Source organism: Aquila chrysaetos, chromosome 6 (assembly GCF_900496995.4).
Source record: "Aquila chrysaetos chrysaetos chromosome 6, bAquChr1.4, whole genome shotgun sequence".
Taxonomy (NCBI): Eukaryota; Metazoa; Chordata; class Aves; order Accipitriformes; family Accipitridae; genus Aquila; species Aquila chrysaetos.
This window is the reverse complement of record NC_044009.1, coordinates 13,532,239-13,560,221: the sequence shown is the minus strand read 5'-3', so window position 1 is coordinate 13,560,221 and position 27,983 is coordinate 13,532,239. Positions and strand designations below refer to the sequence as shown.

General features: G+C 44.4%; 1 protein-coding gene across 1 annotated transcript; it reads left to right on the top strand.

Annotated features, from left to right (window-relative positions):
* Nucleotides 1-61: 61 nt before the first annotated feature.
* Nucleotides 62-24,207, top strand: ATIC (5-aminoimidazole-4-carboxamide ribonucleotide formyltransferase/IMP cyclohydrolase). The gene is made up of 16 exons (XM_030017935.1): nt 62-190; nt 928-1,054; nt 2,829-2,905; nt 3,990-4,056; nt 6,404-6,492; nt 7,808-7,959; nt 8,092-8,248; nt 9,963-10,088; nt 10,258-10,365; nt 11,639-11,724; nt 12,934-13,023; nt 14,693-14,821; nt 15,801-15,893; nt 22,044-22,226; nt 23,211-23,366; nt 23,860-24,207. The coding sequence occupies exons 1-16, from the start codon at nt 169-171 to the stop codon at nt 23,977-23,979; spliced, it is 1,782 nt and encodes a 593-aa protein (XP_029873795.1). The 5' UTR covers nt 62-168; the 3' UTR covers nt 23,980-24,207.
* Nucleotides 24,208-27,983: the final 3,776 nt, after the last annotated feature.

Genomic DNA, 27,983 nt, shown 5'->3' with positions numbered 1-27,983 from the left:
TCTCCTCTCCTCCCCTCCCCTCCTCTCCCCGCCCCGTCCGGGCCGCCCCCTCAGACTCCCGCCCCGTGCAGCGGGCGCCCAAATCCCGCCGGGCCGCCGCCGCTCGCTCCTTTCCCGCCCGCTCTCTTGCCTCCTCGCCGCCGCCAACGCGCACCCACCGACGGCGCCATGGCCGCCCGGCAGCAGCTCGGTAACGCGGGGGCGGCGAGGCCCCGGCAGTCCGGGGTGGGCTGCGACCGCCCGCCCCCTGTGGCGGTGGTGGTGGTGGCGGCGGCGGTAGCAGCCACGACAGGTCGCGGCCATTGGAGCCGCCGGGGTGGGGTGAGGTGGGGGGAGTGGAGGGGGGCTGCCCTCCTGCAGGGCCCCGAAATGGCCGTCGAGGCGGGTGGGCCGGGGCCGCCGGGCTGAGGGGTATTTCCCGGCTGCGGGGTTCAGCTAAACGGGGCGGCCCCGGAAAGCGAGGAGCGGCCGGGTACCGCTCGTCTCGGAGCGGGGCCGCCGCTTCCAACCGGGTAGTTCCCGTGCCCTGAGCGGGGGGGGGCGGGGAGACGCTGCTTTCCCTCCGGGCTGGTTATACCTTGGCTTCGATCCGAGCTGGCCGCCGCTGTGTGAAAGAGGGGCTTGAGCTCCAGAGGCGGGGGAAGACGAGTGGGAACGGCGGTGAGGGGATGTCCCGCGTTTGGAGCCCTCAGACAGGGGCGCGAAAGGGGCAGCGCTGCCTCCTCCCGCCTGGGGGGGGGGCTTCTCCGTTGTGGAGGTGGGGAAGCGTGAGGCACTGGTGGTCAGCTCCTCCCTCCCCAGTCACCTCACATCAGAGAAGATTCATAAATTACAGAACTTATAAATGCTCCCAACTCTTAATCCTGTTGTCTTCTTTCTCTGTTCCACTTTCAAAAGCAAAATATTTGTGCTTTTCCTACCTGTTAGCTTTACTCAGCGTCTCTGACAAGACCAGCCTGGTGGAATTTGCAAAGAGTCTGAATGCTCTTGGCCTGGGTTTAATTGCCTCTGGAGGAACAGCTAAATCCCTGAGAGATGCTGGCTTGCCTGTCAGGTACTGACCCTTTCTTGCACATCTCCACCAAAAATGCTCATTTGGGTCCTGAGGTTGTTTAAATTGTTTTCTCCATTTGTGAGCAAAAATTACTGAAAACTGGTCTGAAAGCAAGTCTTCCCTTCCAAAAAAAACCCTGCCCCAAAGGAAACCTCAGAACTTTCTTGGCCAGAAGTTGGTTGACTGAGGTCAAAGAGTGTTACTGTGCAGGTCAGCACACAGAGGGATGTCAGGAGCATTGTGTTGGAGATGATGCCTTGTCTACCTTGAGCCAGCTGTTTTCCCATGAGACACTCACTTGTCTTGAAATTCATAATCTGACCCTAGTGCTGCTCTTCACAGCCAGGTGAAAGCTGATCTTTGTCTGGTCCTGGGACAGGACTGACATGTGTCAGGAATATGTTGTAGCTCACTGGAGATCATTTGTCACAAGTAATTTTCCCAGCATGATGGTCAACATTTTCAAACAGAGCCTTTACGTGTTGTGCATCAGCTGTTTGAGAAGGCGCGTGTACTATCACCGGCTGTTTTGGCCCATGATTCTGGGGAAATTTGTTTTGGTTTCTTCCATCCTGTGATTAAAAAAACAGCTTTGGCCAAATAAAAATTGTTTCCAGTACAGTGATGAAAAATCTGTCAATTATTTGGCAGGACAGGTGACTGTGACTCTTTTGCCTCCAGTGAATGCAATGATAGGCCACTGGGACACATCAGTATGAATATATGCTACCTCCAGAGCTCCCCGTCCTTGCTGTTATCCAGCATTTGGGCATGTCTCTCAAACTTCTTTGCTTGGTTGTACTATCAGTGAAGCCTGAAGCAAAGGATAGTCATGTTTCCCCTTCTATCTCCAATTTATTGTTCCTTTACCATCACAAACAGTCACAGGGAGTGGTAAAACTTCAGTTAGTGTTTTGGCTAAGCTGGGAAGAAGAGTACTGAGGTATTGCTTCTTCTGAGCATGGTCTTCCATTCTCTCTATAAACCATGTTGACTTGAGATTTGCTTATCTTGGTTATTTCAGTGTATTCAAAAAACCACCGTACTGCTTAGTTGAGTGTGACCCATGAACTTTATTTCCATTCATGGAAAACGCAGTTATTGCCCCTTTGGCATAGGAGGGTTTTGTAGTGAAATTTATACAATATTTTGGTTTGGTCACTTATTAGAAAGCAGTGTCCTTTCTGTTTTCTGTCAGATGCAGCTTTTGCTTAAGATTTAGATCAACATCTTGTGAAGAGTGAGGGAGCATTAAACCAACATTTTGGCTGTTTCTACTAATCCTTCTGTACCTAGCAGCATTTTGCTAACTAGTTGACAGATGCCAACCATAATAAAAAGTCAGATCTGTCTTAATGTAGAGTGCCCCATCTCAGAACTACTTCCCAGCCTTCCGTAAGAAGGTTGTATCCTAGTCTGTCACTGAGCGTAGGTTTTTCCTAGCAGTTTAGTAATACACCTTCCATATGTTGTGTTCTTACTGAGATACAAGATACTGAAGTTTGGAGCAATCATACATGTGTTTTCCCTCTACACTCCTCCTGTCATTGAAGGAAGGGTGGTGATTTTTTTTAACAGATGGATCAAAAGAAAGCTAAGTTTAATTCCCCCACCCCTTGCTGCCTTCAAAACTCCTAGAGTTTAAATCTTCCAGTAAAACTAGCATTGCCAGTAGATCTTAATTACTACCCTGATGGAAAAAATAAACATTCAGCCTATAGATAAAGTTAGTATGGCACATCTATTGTCATGCTATGCTTTTCTCATTGAGCAGAGATGTTTCGGACCTGACAGGATTCCCTGAGATGTTAGGTGGACGTGTGAAAACCCTTCATCCTGCAGTCCATGCTGGTATGTTTCTGCTAATATATTTTCAGTCTAAAACAGAAATCCATGGGCAGCGAGGGTGGGAAGAACGGGTCGACAGATGTCTTTTTTAAGGGTTGTGTGGAAGAACTGAGTAATGAGAACAGATTTGCTCTAGCAGCAGGAGAGGTGAAAAGCACGAGGTGGAGAAGTGGTGCTCGGTGGCTGCATTACTTCCTCTGTTGCTACGCTGGCATCTATGCAGTTAGCAGAGCTTTTCCTCCCCAGGGCTGCAAGTGTCAGGGCTTCTCTGTAAATGCCTTTGCAGAGTCAATTTCAGACCTGTTCAGGCAGAGAGCTCCACTGAATTTAACTTGTGGATGAATCTGGTGTGCAGCATAAGGAACTCGACAGCATAGTCTTCAGTGGGTGATTTCTGCATGCTCCAATATTCCTTGGCTCCTCTTCAGCAAGGAAGATACCTGATAATTGGTCAATCTGCACATTAACCCATCTGCTTTTTCATCTCCTTCTACTGTGCTTGAGATCCCTCAAATCGAACCTGTTGCCCATCATACCTGAGGGCTGGAGTCAGTCTCCTGACAACCTTGAACCCAGGATTGTGCTGTTGCTTACTCTGTGCCAGCCAGTTGCTTGTGTGTTTCTCCGAGTTTCTTGACCCAAGCCAGCCACCTATGCTGGTCAGCTACAGGCACAGCCTCTCTTGCTTCTGTTGTTTCATAGGCTTTGTGTGTTGTTGGCTGATGAGCAGCAGGTGCCCTTTTCCTCTCCATGAGCTCCTTAATGACAGTTTTGGTGTTTTAAGAGTAGCAACTGAATGCTTATAAAGTACATTTTTGAGGTTGCTGTTCAGCACTTGGAATGCTGTTGGATTTAGCATTGGGGAAAAAAAAACTGTTAGTGTGGAATTTGAACAGCCAAAGAGTCAGTGAAATAGAATAAAAGGAGAGGCGTTGGAGCTGAGGACTGTTGTCTGAACTAGAATCAGAAAGTTTGTGATAGAAAGTCTCTGAGGAAAAGCACAATCTGAAGGAAGATGTTGAATTAAAAAAAAAATGTTGGTGATTTAATTCTTTTTTAATAAAGATGTACTGGTTTTTGTAACTAGGCATCTTGGCTCGCAATATTCCAGAAGATAATGCTGATATGAACAAACAAGATTTCAGCCTTGTAAGGTAAATATTGGGGACATGGTGCAATTCATCAGTAATCAAAAATGAACATGGGAGACCAGTCAACACCAGTGAATGGGAGCAGTAGGGATTGTAACATTGCACAACAGAAGATCTGCAATCTTCTTCCTTTTGCCTGTCAGGAGATACTATGTTTTTAAAAATACAATTTTCTACAGATGCGTGTTCATAACTTGTAGTAGGAGAAAACTAAGACAAAGTTACACTGTGGTTTCCACAGGGCACAGAGGCTTTAATTTCTTCTGGTTATCTGGGAATTTTGACAGTTTACATTTAGTCAGTGTTAGGCCACATTACACTTCCTGCAGAGTTGAATTCAGTGCTTTAGAAGCTGGTGCATCTGCCCTCAGCTTGGCTCTGGGTGTCTGATCAGATGATAATTCCTGATTTTGAAATACTTGCTTAGTAAATATACCCTTTGATATTTGCATAATGTTTACTGAGTTTCAACACATAAATAAAGAGTAGACGTGAAACGCAGGTCAGGAACACCCATCATTTGTACGGACAGAAAACACACAGATAACAGACAGAAAGCTTACTTTGAGAGCCATCACGAGAGCAAGTGAGCTGCAGCCAGAAATTGAAGTAACGCAGTTTGTGCACTAACGTACCAAGGATTTTTTTTTTCTGTTTTTATTAGAATGTATTTACTCAGGACACTCTCACAGGGCAGTTTGGGACTATGATTAACTAACTGGTTTTAACGTCTAACTAGTGATTGTGAGTAACCGATTCTATGTCAGTGGGTAGCTCCTGGTTTAGAAATGAATGGCTGAACTGAACATGAAAATTGTAGGTGTAGCCGCGGTGAAAGGTGTAGTTTGACTGTGGTGATTGGGCCAGAATGCATTTTAGCTTTTAAAATTACTTTTAAAAAATGATGTGCCTGGGATGGGTGGATTCCCAGGCTGAATTTGAAAACCTGAAATTTAAACCCGCAGGAATCTTCATAGATGGCTCAGCAGTGGTGGCTCTTCAGAGTATACTGCATATTAAAGCAGGCGCTGCTGAATTGCAAGGGTGTTACATGCCTTTACATCAGTCACTTATAGTGCACTTGCATCCAGATTAGTAATTTGGATTTGGGTTGTCTTACATAAAGCAGAAGGAGCTGATCCTCAGCAGGAGTGTCTTTGTGTAGATGCATAAAATTTACATATCCAAGTCAAGGTAGGAAACCTTGATACTGATTATCTTGGCTTACACAGGTAAAAGCATTAGCAGTGTTAAAGTCCACAGATTCCTGATGGTTTGCAACAGGTCAGGAGCATGAATTGATTGGGGAGGAAGGGGTATTAGAAATAGAACAGACAATAAAAGACATCGTAGGAAATCTAGAGACATAGGGGGTTCTGAAAACCAAACTGGAAGCTGATCATCCCTTCCACTTGAGTTCATCACACAGTATGGAAACAAAGCAATATTAAAAGTTGGACACAAGTGTATGCATCACAGCAATTCACTGCCAATACTGGGTGTGCATTGGAGTTTGATACCTTCATATATTCAGATCAAGGGAGTAAATGAATTCTCTTGGATTAAAAACATTGTTTGTGAAGGTCAAAACACATACCTCCTTTCACTACAGTTCATGTTGCACTGGTAGGATGGGACAGGGCAAGTTATTACTTCATGCTTTCTGGAATATAGGCTGTGGCTGCTTCCAGATCAGGTCAAAAAAGTAATTCCAGTACAGTCCAGTCTTACCTTGAGAGGGGAAAGTAATTTCTCCCCGCTGCTTTCATGTGCTACAGAGGCTTTATGTGATCCAGACTGTGCACTCATGTTTCATATGCTGTTGGTATTTTAAAAGTCCAGAAGGTGATATGTAGGTCATTTTCTGCTCTTGGAAAAGTTGTGGAAAATTAGATTGATTGTACTTTGTTTGCAATGGACCTTGCCCTGGGTGCTTACTCTTACAGAAGTTGGTGGATGCCTATCTTCAGTACTGCTGAAAGCCCACTTAGAAGTCCTTTGAAATGGCTCAAATTGTGTACCAAAATCACTAAAATTTAAATACAGGCCCACGTATTTAAAGAAACTCTTCCTTTAAACTAACTTCTGTAAATTGTGGTTCTCTCTGCTGTAACATTGTTTAATGCACAGAGTTTGGTTAAATAATGCGTTGTACCATCACTTGGCCTTTGGCTGAACACCACCGTCTCTTAAGTCTTTTGGAGAAAGAAGCCTTGTCTACAGGATTTTATGTTGGTCCCTGATCTGAGAGACAAGACCGTAAAAACACTGGTGGTATCTTGTGCATTCCAAGCCCAGTCTGGCCTTTTTATTTCTCATTGAGTAACCTGCTTTTCCCCTCAATTCTCAGAGTTGTAGTCTGTAACCTCTACCCCTTTGTGAAGACCGTATCTTCTCCGGATGTAACTGTACAAGACGCAGTGGAAAAGATTGATATTGGTAAGTTAAAGGGAGAGCACATCTATTCTCCCGGCAGAATGGTTCTGGTCTCTAAGTGGTCTTGGGTCTTTTCTGTTTGGTGGCCTTGCGCACCCATAAAGGAAGTCTGCTAAAGAGTGCAAGAGTTGCAAGGAGCAGAATGAAAGCATAGTTGGGTAAACTTCACTGCTTTTAAGCAGACCTACAATTAAAATGGCAGGCGGCTGTTGTAACAGGCTGGCAAGCCATGCTGCATAGGTGGGCAAGTCATGCGCTGCCCAAAGTAAGAAGCCTGATGTACTGTAGAAGGCTGTGCTAGGAAAGGCCAGGTGGAGCATGCTTCCTACTGAAACACGGAGAGCAGATTAAACCTCTTTTGCAGCCTCTGGCAGTGTAATAAAAATAAAAAACATGCGCTTTGGAGAGAAAAAGCTGAACTGCTGAAAGTGCTCTGGGGATTGCTGAAAACTTCACTGCAGGAAGCCATTACAAGGAAAGGGGTTGATCTGCATATGTGGGAGAGTAGTTAGTACCTGAGTTTGGAAGCATGGACGCTTGTATCATCAGCAGTTTTGCTCTTCCTGCTAGTTATTAACCCCAAAAGGCTTGCCGTTCCTTCACTGCAGCATCTCTGCTTGGCAGCTTGTGAACAGTACAGGCACAGTTTTGTGCCATGAGGTTGGATTGGGATTGAATTTTCTTGCAGTAGTTTAGTCCAAATGATGCCCAGCAGAGCTCTGTATTAAATGTTTTATGGAGTAGTACTCACTCTGCATGTAGCAGTGCCAGCCTCTACTTCTCCTTTCCAACAGCATAGTATTTTCTATGATTTAAAGTGTTGTAATAGCTGTGCAGAGTCAGATTTAAGGGAGAAGTGTGGTGTTTTACCTTACACAGAGGACCTGGACAGGATTCATTAATACTTGCAGAGAGATTTGGGAACCTCAGTTGCTTGGCAGTGTAGAAGTAAATCTTTCAATAGACCCCTTCCCAGCCCAGTGTTGCAGAAGATGGTGCTTAAGCAGTATGTGGAGACAGCCATCCTCTTCAGGATGTGGCTGTGCTGCTTGAAGGCATTCTTGCCCCAGTTGCTCATCACAGCCCATGCATGACCTGTTTTCTTGCCCCTGCAGCTCTGCCTCTATCTGCAAAGGCCAATGAATGTGCACCTTCACCAGTGGATTGAGTCAAACTCACCAGCCTTGTGCGTTTTGAAGAGTACTCTTAGAAGTCCCTTCTTGCTGGAGAGAGGGGGTCACATTCATCTGGCACAAATGATCGATTAGTGCATGTCCCATCTTGGCTTCAAATGTGGCTCTTGATTATGTCCTTGCAGGAGGAGTTGCCTTGCTGCGGGCAGCTGCCAAGAACCATGCTCGTGTGACAGTTGTGTGTGACCCTGCAGACTACTCTGCAGTAGCTAAAGAGATGGCAACATCAAGGGACAAAGACACTTCCATGGAAACCAGGCGTCACCTTGCACTGAAGGTTGGTCGTGTTTGCTTGCTGTGAAGGGCTAGGCCAGACTCGTTTGCTGTTCATTCATTCACTTCTTTAAACACCAAATCCTTTGTAAGTTGATGTTCGTAAGTTGACAGATGTTCCTCATTTTGTCTCCAGGCTTTCACCCACACTGCCCAGTACGATGCAGCCATCTCTGACTACTTTAGGAAAGAGTACAGCAAGGGGGTGTCCCAGCTGCCCCTGAGGTACGGCATGAATCCTCACCAGAGTCCTGCGCAGCTATACACGATGAGATCCAAACTTCCCCTGACAGGTGAGGCCTAGGCCATGCTGGCCAAAAGGGAGCTCTGGCATAGCTAGGAAAGGAGGTGGTTGGACGTGTCTGCTGGTTGTCTTTAAAACTGAAATACCATCTTGTACCTTAGTCCAAGGGATAGCCAGCAGTGCCTTAACAACTACTTTATTACTGGGTGGCACTAGCTTTGCAATTAAAAGGTTGAGCTGTGCGAGACAGAAAAGCTTGTCTCCTGACCCCCACAAGACTTACTGTAGCTCCACATTCTCTGTTGGTGTAGGACTGTGTGTCCACACTGAAGACACTTGGAGCAGATTTACACGGTGCACCTTCTGCTTGACATCGGATCCAGATTTTGCAAAGGAAAACCTCGTCATCCTGTTCAGATGCTTTGCTACTTCCCATTTTCCTTATTTAGTGATACAAAAAGATTGCGAAGATACCATTTACCCTGTCTAGAAACCAAGCTGTTCTTCTCTAGGTTTGAATGGGGTTTGTTCTTTTTTTGTTGATGGTTATGTGGAGAGGTTTATTACCTTAGTTTTTTAGAATGCTGCTTCTGCTAATGGTGGCAGAGGGAAGGGATACTGGTCTCACTTGCAAGAGTTTGGGACAGGTCTGTTGTGTCTCTCTGCCATTTTACAGGGTGTGCCACTCATCACAGCATTGTTGCAGGGAGGGAAACTCCTGTTTTGGAGAGAAAGTCTGCCTACTCTTGTTCTTGAGATTGCTTTCAATGTTGGTGAAAACCAGCTCTGTCTTGTGTGCAGGCATTGTCCTGTTGAGTAGACAGTGAAGCTTTGTGTTGCAGCATTTCCTGATTTCAGCTCTGGGACCTCTTAGGAAGCTTTTTCCGTTCCTGCACTGGAAATTGATTTGCTTGCAAGTCTGCCTCCCAGTATGGCAGCAGAACAACACTGTGTTCACTTGTCCTGGCCGTGGACTGCTGCCAAAATGATCTTTTCCTCCCATCTCCTGAAATGCTCACAGTCTGCCATGTCAGTACAAGCAGTTCTTGCAGAGCCAGAGCAAAAGGTTTTGAGAGGAGACTTTTAAATGGCCTTTACTCTTGGCATGGATTTCTGATGACAGGACCAGGTTATGCATTTTAATAAAAACTTGCCCTAAATTTTGTGGCTGTGAGTGGTTCTGTTGAGACAACATGTGCTTGAAGTTTGGCTAGTGCCGGAGTACTTTGTTGAATCAGAGCTATAGTCGCTATATGAAATTTATTTATGAGATTTGTAAAGAAATCTACCTGCTAGGGAGCAGGGGATGTGCTTTTTGTGTTCTTCCCTGACAGCTCTGCTTATGCACCTTGGTCAAAATCAGGCTCCGGCAGGCTCCCTCAGAAAGAGATGGCTCTTGTTCCAAATGGCTGCCAGTTGAACTCAAAGAACATAAGGGGGAATGTTCTTTTTTTTGTTCCATTTTCACAAGAGGGGAGGTGCATGGAGTCAGCGTGCATCTTGCTCCAAGGTCATATCAGCAGCTTCTGGTAGGAAGGAGAATTGTATTTGCATCTCTCAAGTCTCAAGCCTGGGCATTCCTCACAAGTCACTGAAGCTGTTCAGGGCACTTAAACAGTTGCTGAGGAGCCAGGGTCATTTAACAGGAACAACTTGTAGTGATTTCAATTCTTGGTGGAAGAAATCTCTTCTGCTTGCTCTCCAGACTCTGGGGGGAGGGGTCTGCCCACTTTAATGTGTCTGTTTGTCTGCTCTGTTTGCAGTGGTGAATGGCTCTCCAGGGTTCATCAACCTGTGTGATGCTCTCAATGCCTGGCAGCTGGTGAAGGAACTCAAGCAGGCATTAGGCATTCCTGCTGCAGCCTCCTTCAAACATGTCAGTCCTGCAGGTGGGTGGCTCCTTGTTGCCTTGCTTTTCTCTTTGAACAGATTATGACTTTTGGCAGGCCCTGCCAGTGGTGTATCTGTGTCCCTTACCCTGGCAGTTTGGGGAGGTCCCAGGGGCAGGGACCAGCGAGAGGTTCTGGTTTGAGTGCCCTGGCTTGTATTTCCCACTAGGTGCTGCTGTTGGAATACCTCTCAGCGAAGAGGAGGCACAAGTCTGCATGGTGCATGACTTCCACAAGACCTTAACGCCCTTAGCATCTGCCTACGCACGAAGCAGAGGTGAGAAGCTCAGGAATAAACTAGCATGTCCCAAGAGCTGAGCTTAATTTTCAGCGCCTGAGCAGCATGTTTAGCACTTCACAGGCTCTTCCTGTTGCACTGTACTCCTCCTCTGTAGGGTTTTTCTCCATAAGTATCTGACTGACTGACTAAATGAACTGACTGCCTATCAAAAATTACTCTCCACATGAGCAGACCTTGTATATTGTTTCAAAGAGGCTAAAACCATTTTGGATTCTGTTCCTTGTTGTATATAGAAGACCTGTAGAGTTGGTTTTGGTTTTTTTTTTGTTTCCATTTAAATGTGTATATACACACATAAATCTGTGGGGTTTTGGCTAAAGGATCTGGATAAACAGCTGTGCTGGTAGCACACTCCGCCTTCCACTGTAGATGGGGTGCTCAGGAATACTTAACTTGAGTAGAAATGTTTCTGCCTGGTATTTGGTGGATGTTTTTTTAATGCTTTTGTACTGCAGAGCTCACCAAAAAAGCTAAAAATAAGTAAATAAAAATAGCTTCCTCTGCTTAGCTGAGATACTTTGCTAATTCTCTCATTTTCCACAGCATTCGTAGAAAATCTGGACAGATTATAGAAAACAAAGCAAACTTACTTGATAAGAGGCACATTGGCTTGGATTCATTTTTCACTACTTTAAAGACCACTTTTGAACACTGCCCTCAGAAAACCATTGCATGATTGGTAGAAAAATAAACCTTTAGAATGGCAGGGAGAGAAGACTTGACCTTGCTAAGTAGTAGAGTATCTGTGATGGGAGCTGAATTCACCTTAGTTATGACATTAAATACAGAAAATATTTATTTTAAAAAAATATTTTTAAAACTGCTTTTAGCTACATTTCTGGGTCTGGTTTCTTGCAGGAAAAGCCAGATGGGAGTATAGGCATCTAAAAGCTTTCCTCTTTTTCCAGCTGTCTCCCATCTAAAATCTTTCTGTATGATCCTTACCTCTCCTTGTCCTCTTGCCACCATGGCTACAGCAGTGCTGCTTGCGGTAATGGAGGTAGTCACTACAGAGTTAGAGGTTTGACAAATGCAGTGAAGAGGGAAGAGTATCTGAACTATGGGAATATTTAAAGGTGCATTTGTTTGAGGTAGGATTTTTTATCCTTGTTGTCTTATATGGCCTTTTTTTTTTTTGCTGTGGGATTAAATTACTAGCTCTCATGGAAATTGACTGGATTGTAGGAGCAAAGAATTTTCTTTGCATTATACCATAGTTTGATAAGTTACTAAAAATATGATTTTGCAGGTGCTGATCGGATGTCTTCTTTTGGTGACTTCATTGCCCTGTCTGATACCTGCGATGTGGCTACTGCCAAGATTATTTCCAGAGAGGTTAGTTAAACAGCAGCAGCTCATTCGAGTGTAAAAAGGAGAATCACACTAGATGGAGTCATTGGTTTGTAACAGCCATTCTGTTTGAATTTGACCCATTTTACTGAAGACTATTTATTGGTACATTTGTGTAATTTGGTATCTGGAGTGCAGAATTTACACCTATCTTTTGATGCATTTTTCTTCCTACCAGTTAAAACCTGGCTGTGTGCGAGAGCCTGTGAAATAGCAGTGCTTGAAATGCTGCTTTCCAAGAGATGATTGCAAACCTCTGCCTCCAAGTAGGCCTCTGGAAATGAGCCCTGATTACACTGTCACAAGTATCTGGTTGAACTGCTGTAATTGGAACAATAGAGGACCAGAGAGCTAATGGCCAGCCTCTTGCCCAAGGCAGGCCTGTGGATATAGATTGCTATGTGCCAGTTGATACAAGTTATGTGTAGGCTCAGCCACTTTCCAGGCTGCACCTCTTACTTTGCTGGATTCAATGTTAACTGCATAGCTGACTGCATTGCACAAGTCACTATTTCCAATACAGAGTTAAACAGCTGGGAGTTAATGCTTTGCTAAACACATTCATCCTGTTACATGTTGCTTACAATTTTTTTGAGAGGGGGAAGGCACAATGCAAAGGGCTGTGTTGTACGTTGGGGACTTCTTTTCAAACAAATGAAAGAGCACGTTTGACTGGTTTGTGAGGATAACATTTGGTATACTATTACTTAAAAACAAAAAACCCCCACCCACATTGTGGGACAAGAATGTGAAAGCTGTATATCACATCATGGCACTGATGAATGTAAACTCCTCTCAGTTTCAATGCTGTTAACAGCTCTTTTGCCAATATTTTTGTCTCATCCAGAGTGTCACTGTTTAAATAAGGATTTATCTTTTTTAAGCCATGTTTACTGTTAGGGATGTCGTGCATGAGCTGTTTCCCCCTGGAGGCGCATATTAGTTATTAGTTCCATTCTGCTTAAAGTGATGGTGGGGTATTTTTTACTAACTCCTGCCAAGAGCTTATAGCACTCGGCTGTTTCCTGGTTCCAGGACTAAAACCAATATTGTAATAGTGCCTTTGGTATTGTACGGTACGTATGGACCCCGAGAGGTGTGCCTTCATTGCCTTTCTGGAAATGGCAGGTGGAGCATTCAGTATTAGCCCCATTTTTTTTTTTGTGTGGAAGCTGAAATCTGTGTGCGTTGCAGGTATCTGATGGTGTGGTAGCTCCTGGCTATGAGGAGGAAGCTCTCAAAATACTTGCCAAAAAGAAGAGTGGTGGTTACTGTGTCCTCCAGGTTTGTACTCCTGCTCCACTATAACCCTCTGCTGCTCTTACCGTACCTGCTTTTCACAGATGTTAGTGTCCAAATAGCTGGGGGGCTGATCCAGGCGCCCCTGCAGTGCATGGAAGTGTTTCCTCTGGGTCTTTGGGGATTCCTGTATGAGCTGGAATTCCACCAGCAGCGTTGTGGTCACGTTTAGCCTATAGTCCTAGAGCAGAGTATTTTCATAATGCCTTCCTTGGCTTTTAAAGTGATGTGGGTTTAAAGTAATTGGATCTATAGACCAGCAAGAGTACTTCAAACAGAACTTGTGTGCTCTCTTTCCACTCTTTGCCAGCTTTCCTCTCGCTTTTGCTGAATTTGTTTCCTCCCTGAATTCTTTATATCTTAAGATATAGTGCCTCAATGATGTTGTGAGTCTTGGCAGTGAGAAGCATGTGTAGTATATCACTGGGGGAAGCCTTGTCTGAGCATGTGGTATTTGTAGAGCAGTCTTCAGTACAGTCAGTGGTGAACAGAGCAGCACTGGCAGAATATGGACCTAGAATGATGCACCTTTACATATTGCAACCAGGATGCTTGTCAAGGAATATTAATATAGTGTGGTCAAGTCAGCATCAGGTTGCCTTCCTAGTTCCCGTAGTCATTGTTGGGACTTCAGAATCGTCCAGTTTTGGTGAACGTGAGTAATGGATTACGTAACACTCTCAGAGCAGCCAGACAGGTCCTATTTCTGCCTGACTTGGAGAGACAAATGGGCAGAGAACTTTACTATAACATTACAAAAAGAAAATCCAAGGCTTAGCTGAAGTTGCAATTGTAGTGTTACTACTAGGGGGAGCTGTAGAAGATGGCTTAGGAGCTTCAGGCAAGAAAGAGTGAAATTGCAGATAATGTTGGCAGCTGATTACCTCCTGCATTCAATTAGCTTTGCAAGGATGAGGTCATATTGGTTAAGCCTGTATCTTCAAGGCCTGTCTGCAGAGGGATGCTAAGGAAAGTTGCTTTGAACACATTGAAATGGATTGGGGAAAACACATAAAGCATGTGCACACTCCTATTTAGAGCTGGTAGCCTTAATCTGTTTTACTTCATGTCCCAATAACCTGCACTGGGGCTACCAAAATTCTAAATAAGCCCATGCATGGAGAGACCTGAATGCAGTTTAACAGTTCCATTTAACTTTATCCCTTACTCTGGTGTAAATTAATTGTGCTGCATGCTTATTTGGAAATGTGCCCTAAGAGAGTGCATCTCTGGAAATAATCGCATTCACCGTTTCCTTTAATGTCGAAGAGGGTTGGGAGTTGTACCTTGAGGCATGTATGAAGCAACTCAAAACATTTCTACCCTCCTGTGGAAGACTGGAAGACTCTTTGTATGTGGATGTTTTCCCCTTTCTGTGAAAGACTTTGTAGATTTTTGTGGCTTGCAACATGGACATTTGTATATAAACACCTATACTGCATTACCTCTCTTCACCCTGTAAATGTCACTTCGTGCTGTTGAGACCTTGCTGCTCTAGTTAATTCTGATTACTTCTGATGATTTGACATTGCTTTCCTTAAACAGTTGACTTCTCTTGGATTCTTTAGATAATGTGTTTTAACCTAAGCTATTACTGGATGTTGGCTTTGAATTGCTTTAAGAGTGTTTTATTGGCCTATCCTTTGGCTTTTAGATGGATCCCCGTTATGAGCCAGATGACAATGAGATTCGAACCCTCTATGGATTGCATCTCATGCAGAAGAGGAACAATGCAGTCATCGACCGGTCATTGTTCAAGAACATTGTTACAAAGAATAAAAACGTAAGTGTCAGAAGATAAATGAGCTTAAAGACTGGTGGAATGAACTGGTGTGCTTTCATCAAGGAAGTCATTGCTGCTCTATTTTAAGAGCTCTTAAAATATCTTAATGCGATTTAACTGGCTTTTAACAAAACAATGCAAGAAACTTTCTGGACCAAATATACTTGAGTAGATCAGGGTAGTTTGCCTTTGTTTTGATTCCTTGCAAAAATAAGAGGAGCTGGACCTTGCCCCTTATCTCTGACTACCAAAATATTTGTATTTCTTAGAAATAAGAAGCTACCATGTATAAAGTCTTATGGTGAGACAGCCATGTGCTAAGGATCCATTGTGATCTCATTCTGACTCACTGTTTACTTGTCCCTTCTGTGTACAGTGTGTTGTATAAACTCTGGCCCTACTGGTATTGCTCATCATTTAGAGTTCACATCATCAGAAAGTTATCAGTTATTTCTTTGTCTCTGATCTTGTTCTCATTAAAAAACAGATGTTAATGAGCACGTGTTTAGTCACAGGCTCAGAAGCAAGTTCAGATATTGAGGTAATAAAAATTTTAATAAATTAGTAATGGAATGGACTTAAAAATAATACTGAATGCAGATATTGGGAGCTATTATTATTGTTGTGGTCCTGTGGGTACTTAAGCGTGTGCTTAGCTTTTTGCCTACGAGCCCATCTGATGACAGTGAGCAAATACAGAAGACTTTGCAGGCTTAGGGCCAATGATAGACCCCTCTTGACCTGGTAAGATTGAGTCTTATCCCTATAAGCGATGAGATTAGCTGCCAAACCAATCATTTACTGTTTTTAATCTAAACAAAATTTGCTGATAATTGAACAAAACAGGGTATTTTTAGTTACCTTGTTTTCCCTTTTTATGATACAGTACTCATGATGGTTTTGGGGCTTTGCAGATCACTAGCCAGTTGGCTAGTCATGGTTGTTAGGATGGGCCGTTGACAATGGCATTTTGTTTCAGCTGCCTGAGCCTGCTGTCCGAGACCTGATTGTTGCCAGCATCGCTGTCAAATACACCCAGTCCAATTCGGTTTGCTACGCCAAGGATGGGCAGGTAACCAAACCAGACAGCTCTGTGGAGCGTGCTTTCACAGCCAGGCTGGTCAGAGAGTGCTTTTGTCAGGCTTGAGTTTTAAAATAATTTAGCATGCAGGAAGCTATTAAATAGGTACAGATGAACTGCCCTAGACAGTGCCATGCAGAACAGTAGCTAAATCTGTGTTTCTCAAAAGGCTGCTTCAAAACCTTGGTGTAATTTTTTTGTGGTAATGACAGGGCTGGCCCTTTCAGTGATGGAGTTGGAAAAGCTCTTATGTGCTTCTGCAAGTTTGGCCTAGAGTCATGTCTTTCTAACTACTCTGTCCTTTTTTTATCATTTTTTGAGGGCATGTACATATGTTGTAGTCTGTATAGAGCCTTAGGAAATGACAGTAGTTTTCACAGCTGGATTCTGACTGTCCAAATGGTTCTTAGTTTTATTTTCATTTTTTTATAAGAAAGATGGGATGTGCTTTCTTTTTTCCCCTTTTGGCATTAGAAATCTTCTGTTGTGCCTGATTTTTTTTTCTTTAAAAGCTTATGATGGATGTTGGTATTTACAGGCACATTATCAAATGTGTAGTTGATATATGATTCTTGAATTTAAAAAAAAAAAAACAAACCCTTATTTCCAAGTCATCACTAGGTGTTCAGCTTAAATAAGTTATCCAAAAGTTGTTGTAAATGTATTGAAAATGGTATTTTTGCCCAGTAGCTAGTTCTTGTAATGCTGTTGTTTAGCTGGTTCTCTGCTCTCCAGGGTAACTTTTCCATAGGCCAGGATTATTTAAAAAAAAAAAAAAATACAGAAAAAAAAGATAAAGAATGTTCTTGACCTTTAGTACATCATAAATCAGCAAAATGGACCAAACAGTATACTCTACAGGTACAGAGGACTGAATGAACTGCAGTGCTGTGTCTTTTTTGCGTTGGTACTCATATGCATTTGTCAGATTGTTGTTACAGCCTGAAAACATTGCGGCGCTGTCTCACAGTACATTCTGGGGTCATCTGCTGTATGGCTTTTGAAAACATGTCTCTGGAGATCTGGCATTTTTCTTTTATTCAGCTTGGGGTTTTTTTTCTTGCTTTTAAATGGTTCTGTGTACTCAAGAGTGTTAGTTCTTGTAGCCCCAGAACAAAGGTGTCACTATCTTTGCTCCTTTTCCCTTATTACAGCAGCAATTTCCCCAGTGCTTTTGCAAGTCTGGACTTAAAGTGGTGCTGCAGATGTTTCTGAAATGTGTGTGGTAATGCATGTACCATATGGAAGGGAGAAGGCATCAGGGAGGAGTGAAAAGCAGTGTAGGCAGGCAGGGATTTAACTAGCTGGGCTTCAGTGATATTTTGCATATTTGCAGGCATATGTTTTAATCAAATACAAATGTACGTTGGCTTGGTTTGCCGTGTATGTGACGGGGAAGGCCAAGATCAGAGGTCCGTGTACTGCACTAAGAAACAAGTGACTTTGTTAACAGTAAGGGTCAGCAGTCATTACAATCACTTACTCGAGGAGGTGGTGAATTTGTGTTGGGGTCTTCAAATCAAAGCTTAACGTCTTCCTTAAGAGACTCATCACAGTCCAAATGCAGAAACAGCAGTGTGGCATGTTATAGGTAGTGATGGAGGAGCTCAGACAGGAGCTCCTTTCTGGTTTTAAAGAGGCTGTTAAGTATTGAGGCCATTGCTCTTAACATACAGGTGGGGAAAGAAGGTCCACAGAAAAGCAGTCTCACTAAGATAATGGTTAGCTTACGTTCTCGGTGATGCTGTGCCGAACTAACTACTGGTCATATCACCTACTGAGACATACCATCGGATGTGTACAGGAAAATTTGGGTGCAAACAAAAAAATAGCACAAATCAAGAACCAGGGATGGAAGGTAACTTCCAGACTATTACACTTAAAATGCTTTTCCAGGATCTGGCTCGTTGTATGAGCCAAGCCTGGGAAGACCAGCTTGCTTTCAGTTCCATTGCTTTCAGTTTTCCAGGGGTTACTTCAGCCTCACAGCATCCCTGTTGCCTAGCAAAACTGTTGTGTATCAGACATCCAGAACATTTTTGACAGCTTGGCTTCATTGGGTTCATGAGTGGATTGGCCACTCCAGCAAAGCCTGGTGCTTGTGTTAATAAGTTCTAGGAAAGCATGGAGTGGGAGAAAGCATTTATGGACTTGAGTGTCACTTAATTTGCAGGAAGCCAGCTGCCACTAATTGCAATAAACACTTTCATTTGTTTTGCCTGCTTTCAGCACAGCGAAGCCAGTCTATAACGTTGATTTACACTTTCTTTAATGATACCATCGTGTTTTAAATTGGCAATTAAAAATGATTCTCTTTCTTTATTCTCTGCACAGTAGGATAAACCAAACCTGTTAAATCTACCTTGCTGTTTTCCACCAATGGTGCAGACGTTTGTCAGTTACTTCATTGTTTGTTTGTCTTCCCAATTGTGAATTGATTTTTCTAATTCCAACTGTATTTAGGATTTCTGTTTTCACTCATTATTCAGGGTAAATCTGAGTAAATCCAGGCCAATCTGGGTCATTTTGCAAGGATCCTTTGGGCGTTATCCATCTTGCCTGCTCCATGCTTTTGCACAGTATTCCAGCTATGGGGCATGTTTGGCTCTCCTGTGAGCTAAAGTGTTTCGTTCAAGTAGTTCTCAATTTTCACTCAAGTTTGGTTGGTTTTGGTTTTTTTTTTTTAAGTGATTTTTCTACTCACCTTGTATTACTGTCTCCTTTCATGCCTCACACTTAATAGGCTCTGCTTAAGTACTTTTCGATTCCCAGGAGATTAAACTCGGAAAGAAACTTAATTAATTTTTGAGTAGAAAATAGGCAGAAAATAGAGGGGGAAGGATTCCTTTGTTTGGAGGATTTTGAGGTTTTAGCTGGTTTTGTTTGGGAGAAAGCCAACATTTGAGGAAGGGAGAGATGAGGTGTAGGAAGAAGGATTTTCACTTCACACAAAGTGGAAAAGGTGGAGAATAGGTATATTCAGACAGGCCAGCATGAAGAGAGATTCAGGTACAGGTCTATAGTTTGCATTAAGCAGAAGCTCAACCTTCTGATTTCTCTTCTTTAGACCAGAAATTCCAGGCTAGACTGAAGAAGTCTTCCCCAGCAGTGTTGCATCAAAACACATTTTTCTACAAAAAAGGATTTTCCTTTCCCTGGATCACCATTCTCCAGTGAAGTGCATCTGATCAGCACGTTCTTCCCAGGCTGTAACTGTGAACTTCCTTCTACAACAATGTGGGCTTATCAGAAGGAGGCACAGAGAAGCAGCTTTTGTATTGTCTTGCCCGTTAAGCCATTATAAAAACAGTTCCATGTGTTGCAGATAGTGTCTCTGTAGATTTGGGGATGTCTGTGAAGAGTTTACAGGACACATCAGTTTGTTTAACTGAAGTACAAAGTTCTTGCCATTTCGGAGTTGTTGAACGCGAGCCAAAGTTCAGCTATGCATCTTCTGACAGAATTTAGGTTACAAAAAATGTAAAATATTTTGAGTAGCTCATAGAGGAAAGAAAAACACTCTTTTTGGGAAGGGTGATTTGGGTGCTGATGGGTAGGAGAGCTTGATTTCTAATGTGTGCCCATGAAGGAGCTGTGTATGTTTGGGGCTGCTTTGGCCTGGAAACACTTTTCTCCCGTACCGTTGCCCTTACTGGCTGAAGGCCAGGGCTTGCAGCAAACTAGCCGGTTCCATCACAGTAGTGCAATTATGTGATGAAGATGAGGCACCATTCTGCCTGGGAAAGGGCAGAGAGGACATTTGTACTTCTGGCACGTGACATCACATTTTTTAGAAGCTTTGGAATGTTTCATGGTATTTTGGCCCCTGCTACCAGCAGTCTGTCCAGTACACTCCACCATCTGCACCCCCAGCTAAAAATTTCAGCCTCAGCCTAGCCGGGCTTGCTAGGCCCACTCTTAAGTGCAGTGTATGACTATTTTAAGCCCTCTTCTTTGTCCAGAGAGAGGAAAAACCTCTGTGGAAGAGACAATATACCTACGTGCAGCTGGCACTGAGCTCCTTTGAGATGCAGGGTCCCCTGCAAGTTTCAAGGTTAAACAGGGTGGGCATAAGAGCAGAGGTTGGACATCAGGAGTGTTGTGGAGGAGGAAGGTGTCACTAAGCCATGAGAAACTTTGCATCTCTTTAGTATTTATGATAATACTAATATCCTTGTGGATTTATTAAGCACCAATGACTTCAGTTATAGCTGAGCAGATGATATTAGATAGCAGCCCAAGTCTTTCATTTGCTCCTTGGGGGAATAGTCTCCAGCAGCGTGTTTCATGGTTCTGGTAAGAGGTGAAGTCACTGTGTTTTGATGAATGAGAAGACAAATGATTCATTCCTTTGAGGGCAGCCTTTGACTTACAGCTTTACCATCTGTTTCGGTCTGAGCTGGAAACTCTGAGGCGTTGGCCAGAACCGCTAGCCTCAACAGTGTCCCTGGAGCAGTCCCCCACGTGAACAGTTTGGTGAACAGTTCAGCTGTGGCTTCATAGGAGGAGGAGGAAATTATGGGAGAGAGACTTGTTTTCTGTCAGATCTCTGGCTTGAAATGGCAGGAGCATTCTTTGGAAAGCAGGACCCACAGCTCTGAAAGCCGCAGAGAAAAGTTACCAGCCCAAGTTTGACAGCCATGGTGGCTAGGTCTGGCCTTTGTGTGCCTGGCATACTGTCATGACAGAGGTAAAGCTGAGGGACAGCAGACAGTCTGGAGCCCAAGAGACCTCAGCTCAGTCCTTTGTATTTGCCAGTTGTGACTGCGGGCAGATGGTATATGCAGGGGTTGTTCTGCCAGTGTCCAGTCACCAAGATGTCTCCAGCCACATTCAGTTTTCAGTGGTGTCAGCACCTAAGAGTTGCCATTGTCTCCAGTGGGAATTTGCACCAGCCCAGACGGGATGCAAGAGCTGGTTTGTATTGTGCATTGAACTGTGACAAATGGCTTGCAGAGTTACCTGACCACCAGACTCCAAAGAGTCCCTACACATTTTAATCTACAGTGTACCTGAAAAAATTGACAGAGGTTGAATGTGTCTGATGAGAACTCCAAAGAAAGTGGTCTGATAAAAGCAAATGGAAACTGAGCAAATATCGTATTTTCGTAGTGGCTTCCTTGAGGAAAAGATCACCTTTTGGATTTTGCTTCCGGAAGCATGAGGTCTGTTTGATATCAAGCACAAGTGCTATTAAATAAGGTTAGCAGCAGCTATTTTAAAAATCCCGGACTCTCTGGCAGATGGCAGAGTAGGAAATGTGTTAGTAGCTCCAGGGCCTTGACAATTCATGTGATGTAATGGTCCTGCTGAGCAGCCTTCCTGATTGAGCAGTGGATTTACTTTCTTATTAGCCTTGACAAACTGCCCTGTAATCCGCTACATATCACAGTTCATCTGTTTAAGCTGTGTATGCCTGGCCCACCAGGAAAGATGATGGTGTTTGGGTGACCCAGGCTCAGACTTTAATCCTCTAACTGAAGTGCCCTTTTCAAGAACAGGTAGGCAGCCTACCATCTCTTAGCAGTGACATTTGTTTCTACAACCAACAATTTTGCCTTAAACAAAAGCCATAATTGTATCAGTCTCCTGAGGTTAACTGTTTGACTCTGACAGCTAGGACTGTGTTATAGAATCATAGAATCATTTAGGTTGGAAAAAACCTTTAAGATCATTGAGTCCAACCATCAACGATGCCCACTAAACCCATGTCCTGAAGTGCCTTGTCTACGTGCTTTTTGAATACCTCCGGGGATGGTGACTCAACCACTTGCCTGGGCAGCCTGTTCCAATGCCTGACAACCCTTTCAGTAAAGAAATTTTTCCTAATTTCCAATCTAATTTGTTTAATCTAATCTTATTTAGAGGGATGGAAAGAATGTAGTGTCTTCAGAGTGACTGTTGGCTCAGCAGAGCAGTGGAAGTTAGCAGGGCAGAGAGCTTACCCTGTAACCAGTTTACAGGACTGGGGATGCAGGTATTTTCAAAGTTTTCCTCGCTAATTACCTACACTCTTTATCTGCTTCAGTGAGGAGTAGCTAATTTGTGGGAGGTCTTTCCTAATTGCCTGGCTGGAATGCAGCTCTGATTGTGATCTCTGTGCAGCAAGGTGTGATTGTGCTTGGTATCTATATGCTTTAGGTCATAGGTATTGGAGCTGGCCAGCAGTCCCGGATCCACTGCACTCGTCTGGCTGGTGACAAGGCAAACAACTGGTGGCTCCGGCACCACCCACGTGTGCTCTCCATGAAATTCAAAGCGGGTGTGAAGAGAGCAGAGGTCTCCAATGCCATTGATCAGTATGTCACTGGGACCATCGGTGAGGTAAGGGCTGGCTGAGAGGTTTCCCTGGAGAGTCCAGCTTCGGTGAAACAAAAGTCTTTAGATGGTATTTAAGCCTGGCTTGAGTTTTGTGTGTGGGTGTTAGTAACAGATGATCCCAAAGAGCTGGGGGATGGAGCGGCCAGGGCCCAGGATGGTGACTCCCCCAAGGTCATTTAATGGCCCAGTGGCAAAGTGTCCCGATTTGCCCCTCTGATACTGCACCGACCGCTCCAGGTGCTGGAACCTGCCCTGCACTTCGGTGTGCAGTTGGTTTCATCTGATAGTTCCCCTCCAGCAGTGAGGAAGGGTTAAAGCTCCAGTTAATGTTTCAACTGTCACTGCCCTGTCAGGGCAGCTATCCTTCTCTTTTCACATGGTGCTATTTGCTTGTGTGGCATTTTGGATTCTCAGAATCCTTCTGACCTCCCTGTTACAAGCAATAGTGAGACAAGAAAATAGTATGTCCTTTTAAGTATTGAAAACCAAGAGCTGGATTGGGGACCTCGTGAATCATCTCTGTGAGCAGTTGCTTGTTTAAGGGGGTAAGAACTGGAGCAGTTGCTGTTTCAGAAGGTGAATCATAAACCAAGCTGGCTTTTGTCATGTGTTAAGTCATCTACGACATCCTGTTTGCGTGTGCTGGCATTTACACTGAGCAGCGTACTGCAGGCAAGCCAAGCAGAGCACCTTGGAATTAAAGGCTGGGGGAGAAGGAATCCCTCAAGCCCTGGGGTGAGGAGAGGAAGGAAAGGAGTTAAAAGGATGCAAAAAGAGCTGGTGGTGGTAATGTGTTCCCACCACCACTTGGGATTTTAAAATCCCTGGTATGAAGCTCCCAGCAGCAGAGAGCTGTGGGAGCAGAAATTATTACAGCTGAGCTGAGTGTCAGAGGGATGCCATCATAACTCATCCTTATGTGTTCCTGGCAGTCCCCTGCCAGGAGCCTGTGCTTTGGGGCTGAGCTGGCTCTTTTTGTTCTCACAGGATGAAGACCTGGTGAAATGGCAGGCGATGTTTGAAGAGGTGCCTGCACAATTAACGGAAGCGGAGAAGAAGCAGTGGATTGCCAAGCTGACTGCTGTCTCCCTCAGCTCCGATGCGTTCTTCCCTTTTAGGGATAACGTTGACAGAGCTAAACGGGTAAGGTCATGGCAGGGCCAGGATGTCAGGGTGACTCCAAGGAAACGTCTGTGCAGCCTGGGCTTTTCATTTTAATTTTGTGCGGACTGCTGAGGAATGTCTCCACTCTGCACTGCTGGCTAAAAGAGCGCATCCTGGGAAGGATGTTTCTCATGGTTACTGGTCTCACACGGATAGTAATTATCCAGCCATTGCTCAGTTTGTTCATTTGGGATGAATAGAGGATTAAAGTTTATTAAACCGTTTTAAGAATATCAAGACAAGGCCTATTGCTTCCAGAGGAACCATTTTACTCTTATTTCTGAGCTGTGGCGAGAACTGACTACTCACATGAGGAACTTGCCTGTGAATGTCTTTGGGCAATGGAAGCCTTTGTTTGTTCAACGCTTAGTATTGTGGGATGTGGTTGAAGGACTGGGGCTGCCAGCTCCTTTACAGGGGGATTTTGGTTTTCCATCCTCTAATCCTTCCACTTATCTCTGTCTTTGTTCAGAGCGGAGTGCAGTTCATCGCTGCCCCATCTGGCTCGGCTGCCGACGAGGTTGTGATCGAAGCTTGCAATGAGCTGGGGATAACTCTCATTCACACCAATCTTCGGCTGTTTCATCACTGAGTTTGCCGTGGGATGTTGTGGTCCCTCTTTGGTCACAGTCTCACCACCAGCAGTGACTGGAAAATTGCCAGCTTAATTAGGAGGCACCTGCAGTCTGTGCTTAGCAAGTGTTTGTAAGATCTGTAAATGAGATCTTTCCCTGTGTTAATAGAGAATGAAGGTGCAAGAAGTTGGCCTCCAATGTAGAAAATAAGTCTCTTTTGCAAATAAACATACGGTTCTTAGTTATGTGGAGTCTGTAGTCTTGTGTCTTCCAAATACTGTATCCTCAGGAAAAAGGTTCATTTTTGAGGTAAATGTTATGGTCCAGACTTTAGTAATTCATTAGAAGGCCTATGGGATGGTATGAAAGCCTGGCTTATGCCCAGATTCTTAATGAACTGATAAAAATCTGTGGTGTTGTAAACTGAACTACTTTTGGAAGCGGGGGAGGGAGTCAGCAGGTAGTCTTCTCCAGGTGCTTCTAATCTATTATCCTCTTCCCCTGTGAGGAGAGCAGAGTGGGTCCTTTGTGCAAGGCAACCTTGAGTTCGGTGCTCTGAATCCTGCCCTAGATGTGTGCTTTGAGCTGAGAGGCAGTGTCAGATTGCTTTCTCCAAGGTAAAAGACTCATTCCTGCCAGTTTGACATGCTTGTTCTCATACCGGAGAGTTCAATTCAGAGTTCATAGGCAGGCATCTGGGAAGCATCTTGCCTGAAGCCACTTCCCTTCTCCATTGTGCGCAATTTGCATTAAGCAGATTTGAACTCTGATTAGAAAAACAAAGTGAAAATCTGGAGCACAGTGAGATGAATAAAGTAACAGCCCAGACACGTTTTTGCTGGCAGTCGCTGTGACCATTTCAAAGGGATTTTTTTGGTTCCATTTTATAAAATCTGTTCAGTTCTGGCAAGGAACAGTCCACAGTTTTGCAATAAACACTTCTGTCGTGGCTCTGATCTCAGCTGGTACAGAGCAGAAAGTCTGCATGTGTTCCCTTTGCTCAAGCAGTAGCAGGGGTGCATAGGTAGGAGGCAGACCTGGAAGAGGGGAAATTCAGGTTGTGTTTCTGGCTCTGCTGCTGACTTGCTGTGACTGTGGGCATGTATTTTATTTTACCTGACTGCCCATTTGATCCAGGCTGGTTCGAACTGAGCAAAGCAAAGCAAAGATACTTCCTGGGGGATATGAGTCATTTAAGATCTCATAATCCACATGCTTGTTTTCCTTTAATGCTGTCATTCCTTCTGGCCTATGTACATGTGCTCCCCTTGCCCTTCCTGTGTCTTAGGCACTGGGCACTGCCCAGGAATTCTGTGTGCCCAGCACTGCCCTTGCTCTGGCCTGAAAGGGAGCAGTCTCCTCTCCTGATCTCCACAGTGGATTATTTTTTCTTTTCTGATCTCTACAGTAGAATATTTCCAAGTGGCTGCATTAGGCAGGACAGGGTGGATGGGGTTCTACTTTTTGGGCCCAGATTAAGACAGTAGTCCAAAATAAAAATGGTCCGTTGCTTAATGGCCTCCCTGTCGGCTGTGCTAATGCAAGCCCTGGCCCCTGACTGCTTTCTGTGCCATTGCTTCCGATGGATTGCCAGTGTTTGGAGTCTTCCCTGTTTTTATTAGCTTATACTTTAAAAGTTGGGTTTTGGACTCTTTTCTTCCACTGTTCTCCTCCTCCTTACATGTCTTTTCTGTCATGCTCTTTTGACTGTAACTGGTACATACCATGCTGTGAGGTTCTCTCAGGAATCTGTTAGCCTGTTCTTTACCTGCATCTTCTAAAGCCTTGGCTACAATAGAGACTGGTAATAAGCACCTGGCAGCTCCCGTTCTTGTGTATTCCTGCTTATCATTTACCCTTTGTTTGCTGTCCTTGGGGCACTGTTTAATCTACTGATGGAAGTTAATAGGTACTAATCTTCCAGATGAGATCTCTGCATGAGATGCTAGTAAATGTCTAACTAAGGTGATGATACCTATCTGGGGCCTGTCTGCTGTGTTACTTGTGCTGAGGAGCTTGCAGTCTTCTACATACACAGCATCTGTAGAGGGATACTTTTGCCTCCTATTGTGCCTATGGTAAGGTTAAAGGAGTCATACAGAATTGGGGAATTGCACCTAAGGGTCCCATGTCCCAAGCAAAGTGTCCTTGACTACCCTGCCTCACTTGTCGGACTAAAGGCTGGTGAAAAGCTCTGGTCTAGTTCCAGGTGTGGGGTGACCTCACAGGAATGCCCTCCCAGGGTTGCTTGTCACCCGGGCTGCGGTGACAATTTCAGCTAGCCTGAAGCCTTCCCCTTGAAGGGAATTGGCATCGTGTGAAGCCCAGGCACTTGACTGCCTCCTGTTTTGGGCACAGACCCATGGGTGTCCTTGTAGGAGGCTCCAGGTCTGGAAGCAAGGGCTCCAGCCACTGCTGTGTGAGGTTGGATCAGGAGCTGCTGTTTCTAAACTGCTGGGAGGTGCCCTAAAAGGGGGGATCCAGTCCCTGCTGGTAGCAAGTTGCTGCTGGCTTAAGAGCTGTGAGCCTTCCCCCAGGGCAGCGGGCCAGATGAGTAATTCTTTGTAAGAAAGGGCTTCCTTGGTCCATAAGGGTTCCTTATGAGGTATGCTGATCTGCTAGTTGAATGAATGACTTTTCCCTTTGATATTTACAATAATTAAAAGTGAACTGTGTAGCTCTGCTTAGTATCTGTTTTCCACAGGAAAGGACGTGTCTCTTCTCACAGGGGGTTAGGTCTGCTCCCTTCAGTTGACGTTTTTTGAAGAGTAGGCTGCTGACAGGCTCTGTTTTGCACCATCACTGTATGGCGCTTGCCCCTGGCTGGTCTTGTGCTGGCAGAACAGCAGCTCCCGAAAGTGTGGAAGTGAACGGAGAGCAGGGAGGAATCATTCTCAGCCTTTGCAGTCAGTACAGAGGATTTGTTTTCTTTTTTTTTTTTTTTTTTTTTCCTTCCTTCAGCCACCAAGGGGCTCCTCCCTGGAGTAGAGAGTCCTGACTCTGGTTGTTCCTGTGCTCTAACCGAAGCTCTGAGTTACCTGAGAAGACAACTATGTGGAGATGCACCTCCACTTCTCCAACAGCCAAGGTCCTGAATGCCACTGGGCTTGGCGTAACTGCAAGTGCTCTGTTTGGGAGCCCAGGGAATCTGAAAGCTCCCTGGTAACAGGGGCAGATGCTCCCTTCATCCCCACCTGGGCAGCTGACCCTGCCTTGAAGGTAACTTGGGTTGGACATAGTTGATCTTTGTGCTCAGGTGGATCACAGATATAAATCGAGCCTGTGTTTTAATGTCCAGCAGCTGTTTGGTTGCTGCTTTATGCAAAACCTTCAAAAACCTTGGTTCCTTTTGTTGCTGATTGTTTCTAAAAGGAAAGGCTTGTGGTTGATGCTTTGGATCTCAAGTTTCTACTGCCTCTGTGCTGTGCTCTGCTAGTGGTTTTCAAATGTAACTGAAAATAAAAGCTTTAGCTGAATGACAGAATACCCAGCATTATAGTAGTAAACGTTCAACAGAAATTGTCAGCAATGTAAACCCTCCTGCTTTAAGGCATGGACAAACCTCTACAGAGAACTTAGGCAAATGCACTGTTTAAATAATTTTATCCTATAATGCTTACTGTGGGGAAGGGGGAGGTGTTGCTCTTACAAGTGATGTGACGTTAGAGTGAGGAGATTAGATGGACTGTGACTACTGTTCAGCTGGGCAATTCCTGTGTGTCTCTGAAGTGAATTGGTGGCAAAGTGACTAAGCAGGGATCTTTGCAATTGGTGGAAACCAGTAGACAACCCTCACGTGGGAAGGACAAATTAATAGAAACCTAGTTTGTTAGGCAAGTATTCTGTGTCTATGCCATTTTTAGTTGTCATGTATTTTAGGTACTCGTTTGGCTCTTGAGCATTGGTGGGATCTAACTGATTTCTGCTGCAATTGTTTTACCATTTGTAAATGTTTTGGTTGCTCTATAGCTAGCAATCTGTGAAAACAACTGCCATGTGTGTCTCATGTCAAGAAGCCAAA

What these genes read in the sequence shown, in the direction of transcription:
- ATIC (XM_030017935.1), top strand. Translation starts at nt 169, where the DNA reads ATGGCCGCCCGGCAGCAGCTCG. An exon ending in AGTGGAAAAGATTGATATTG is followed by an intron (nt 6,493 to 7,807) that starts GTAAGTTAAAGG and finishes ATGTCCTTGCAG; the next exon opens with GAGGAGTTGCCTTGCTGCGG. An exon ending in GGCGTCACCTTGCACTGAAG is followed by an intron (nt 7,960 to 8,091) that starts GTTGGTCGTGTT and finishes TTTTGTCTCCAG; the next exon opens with GCTTTCACCCACACTGCCCA.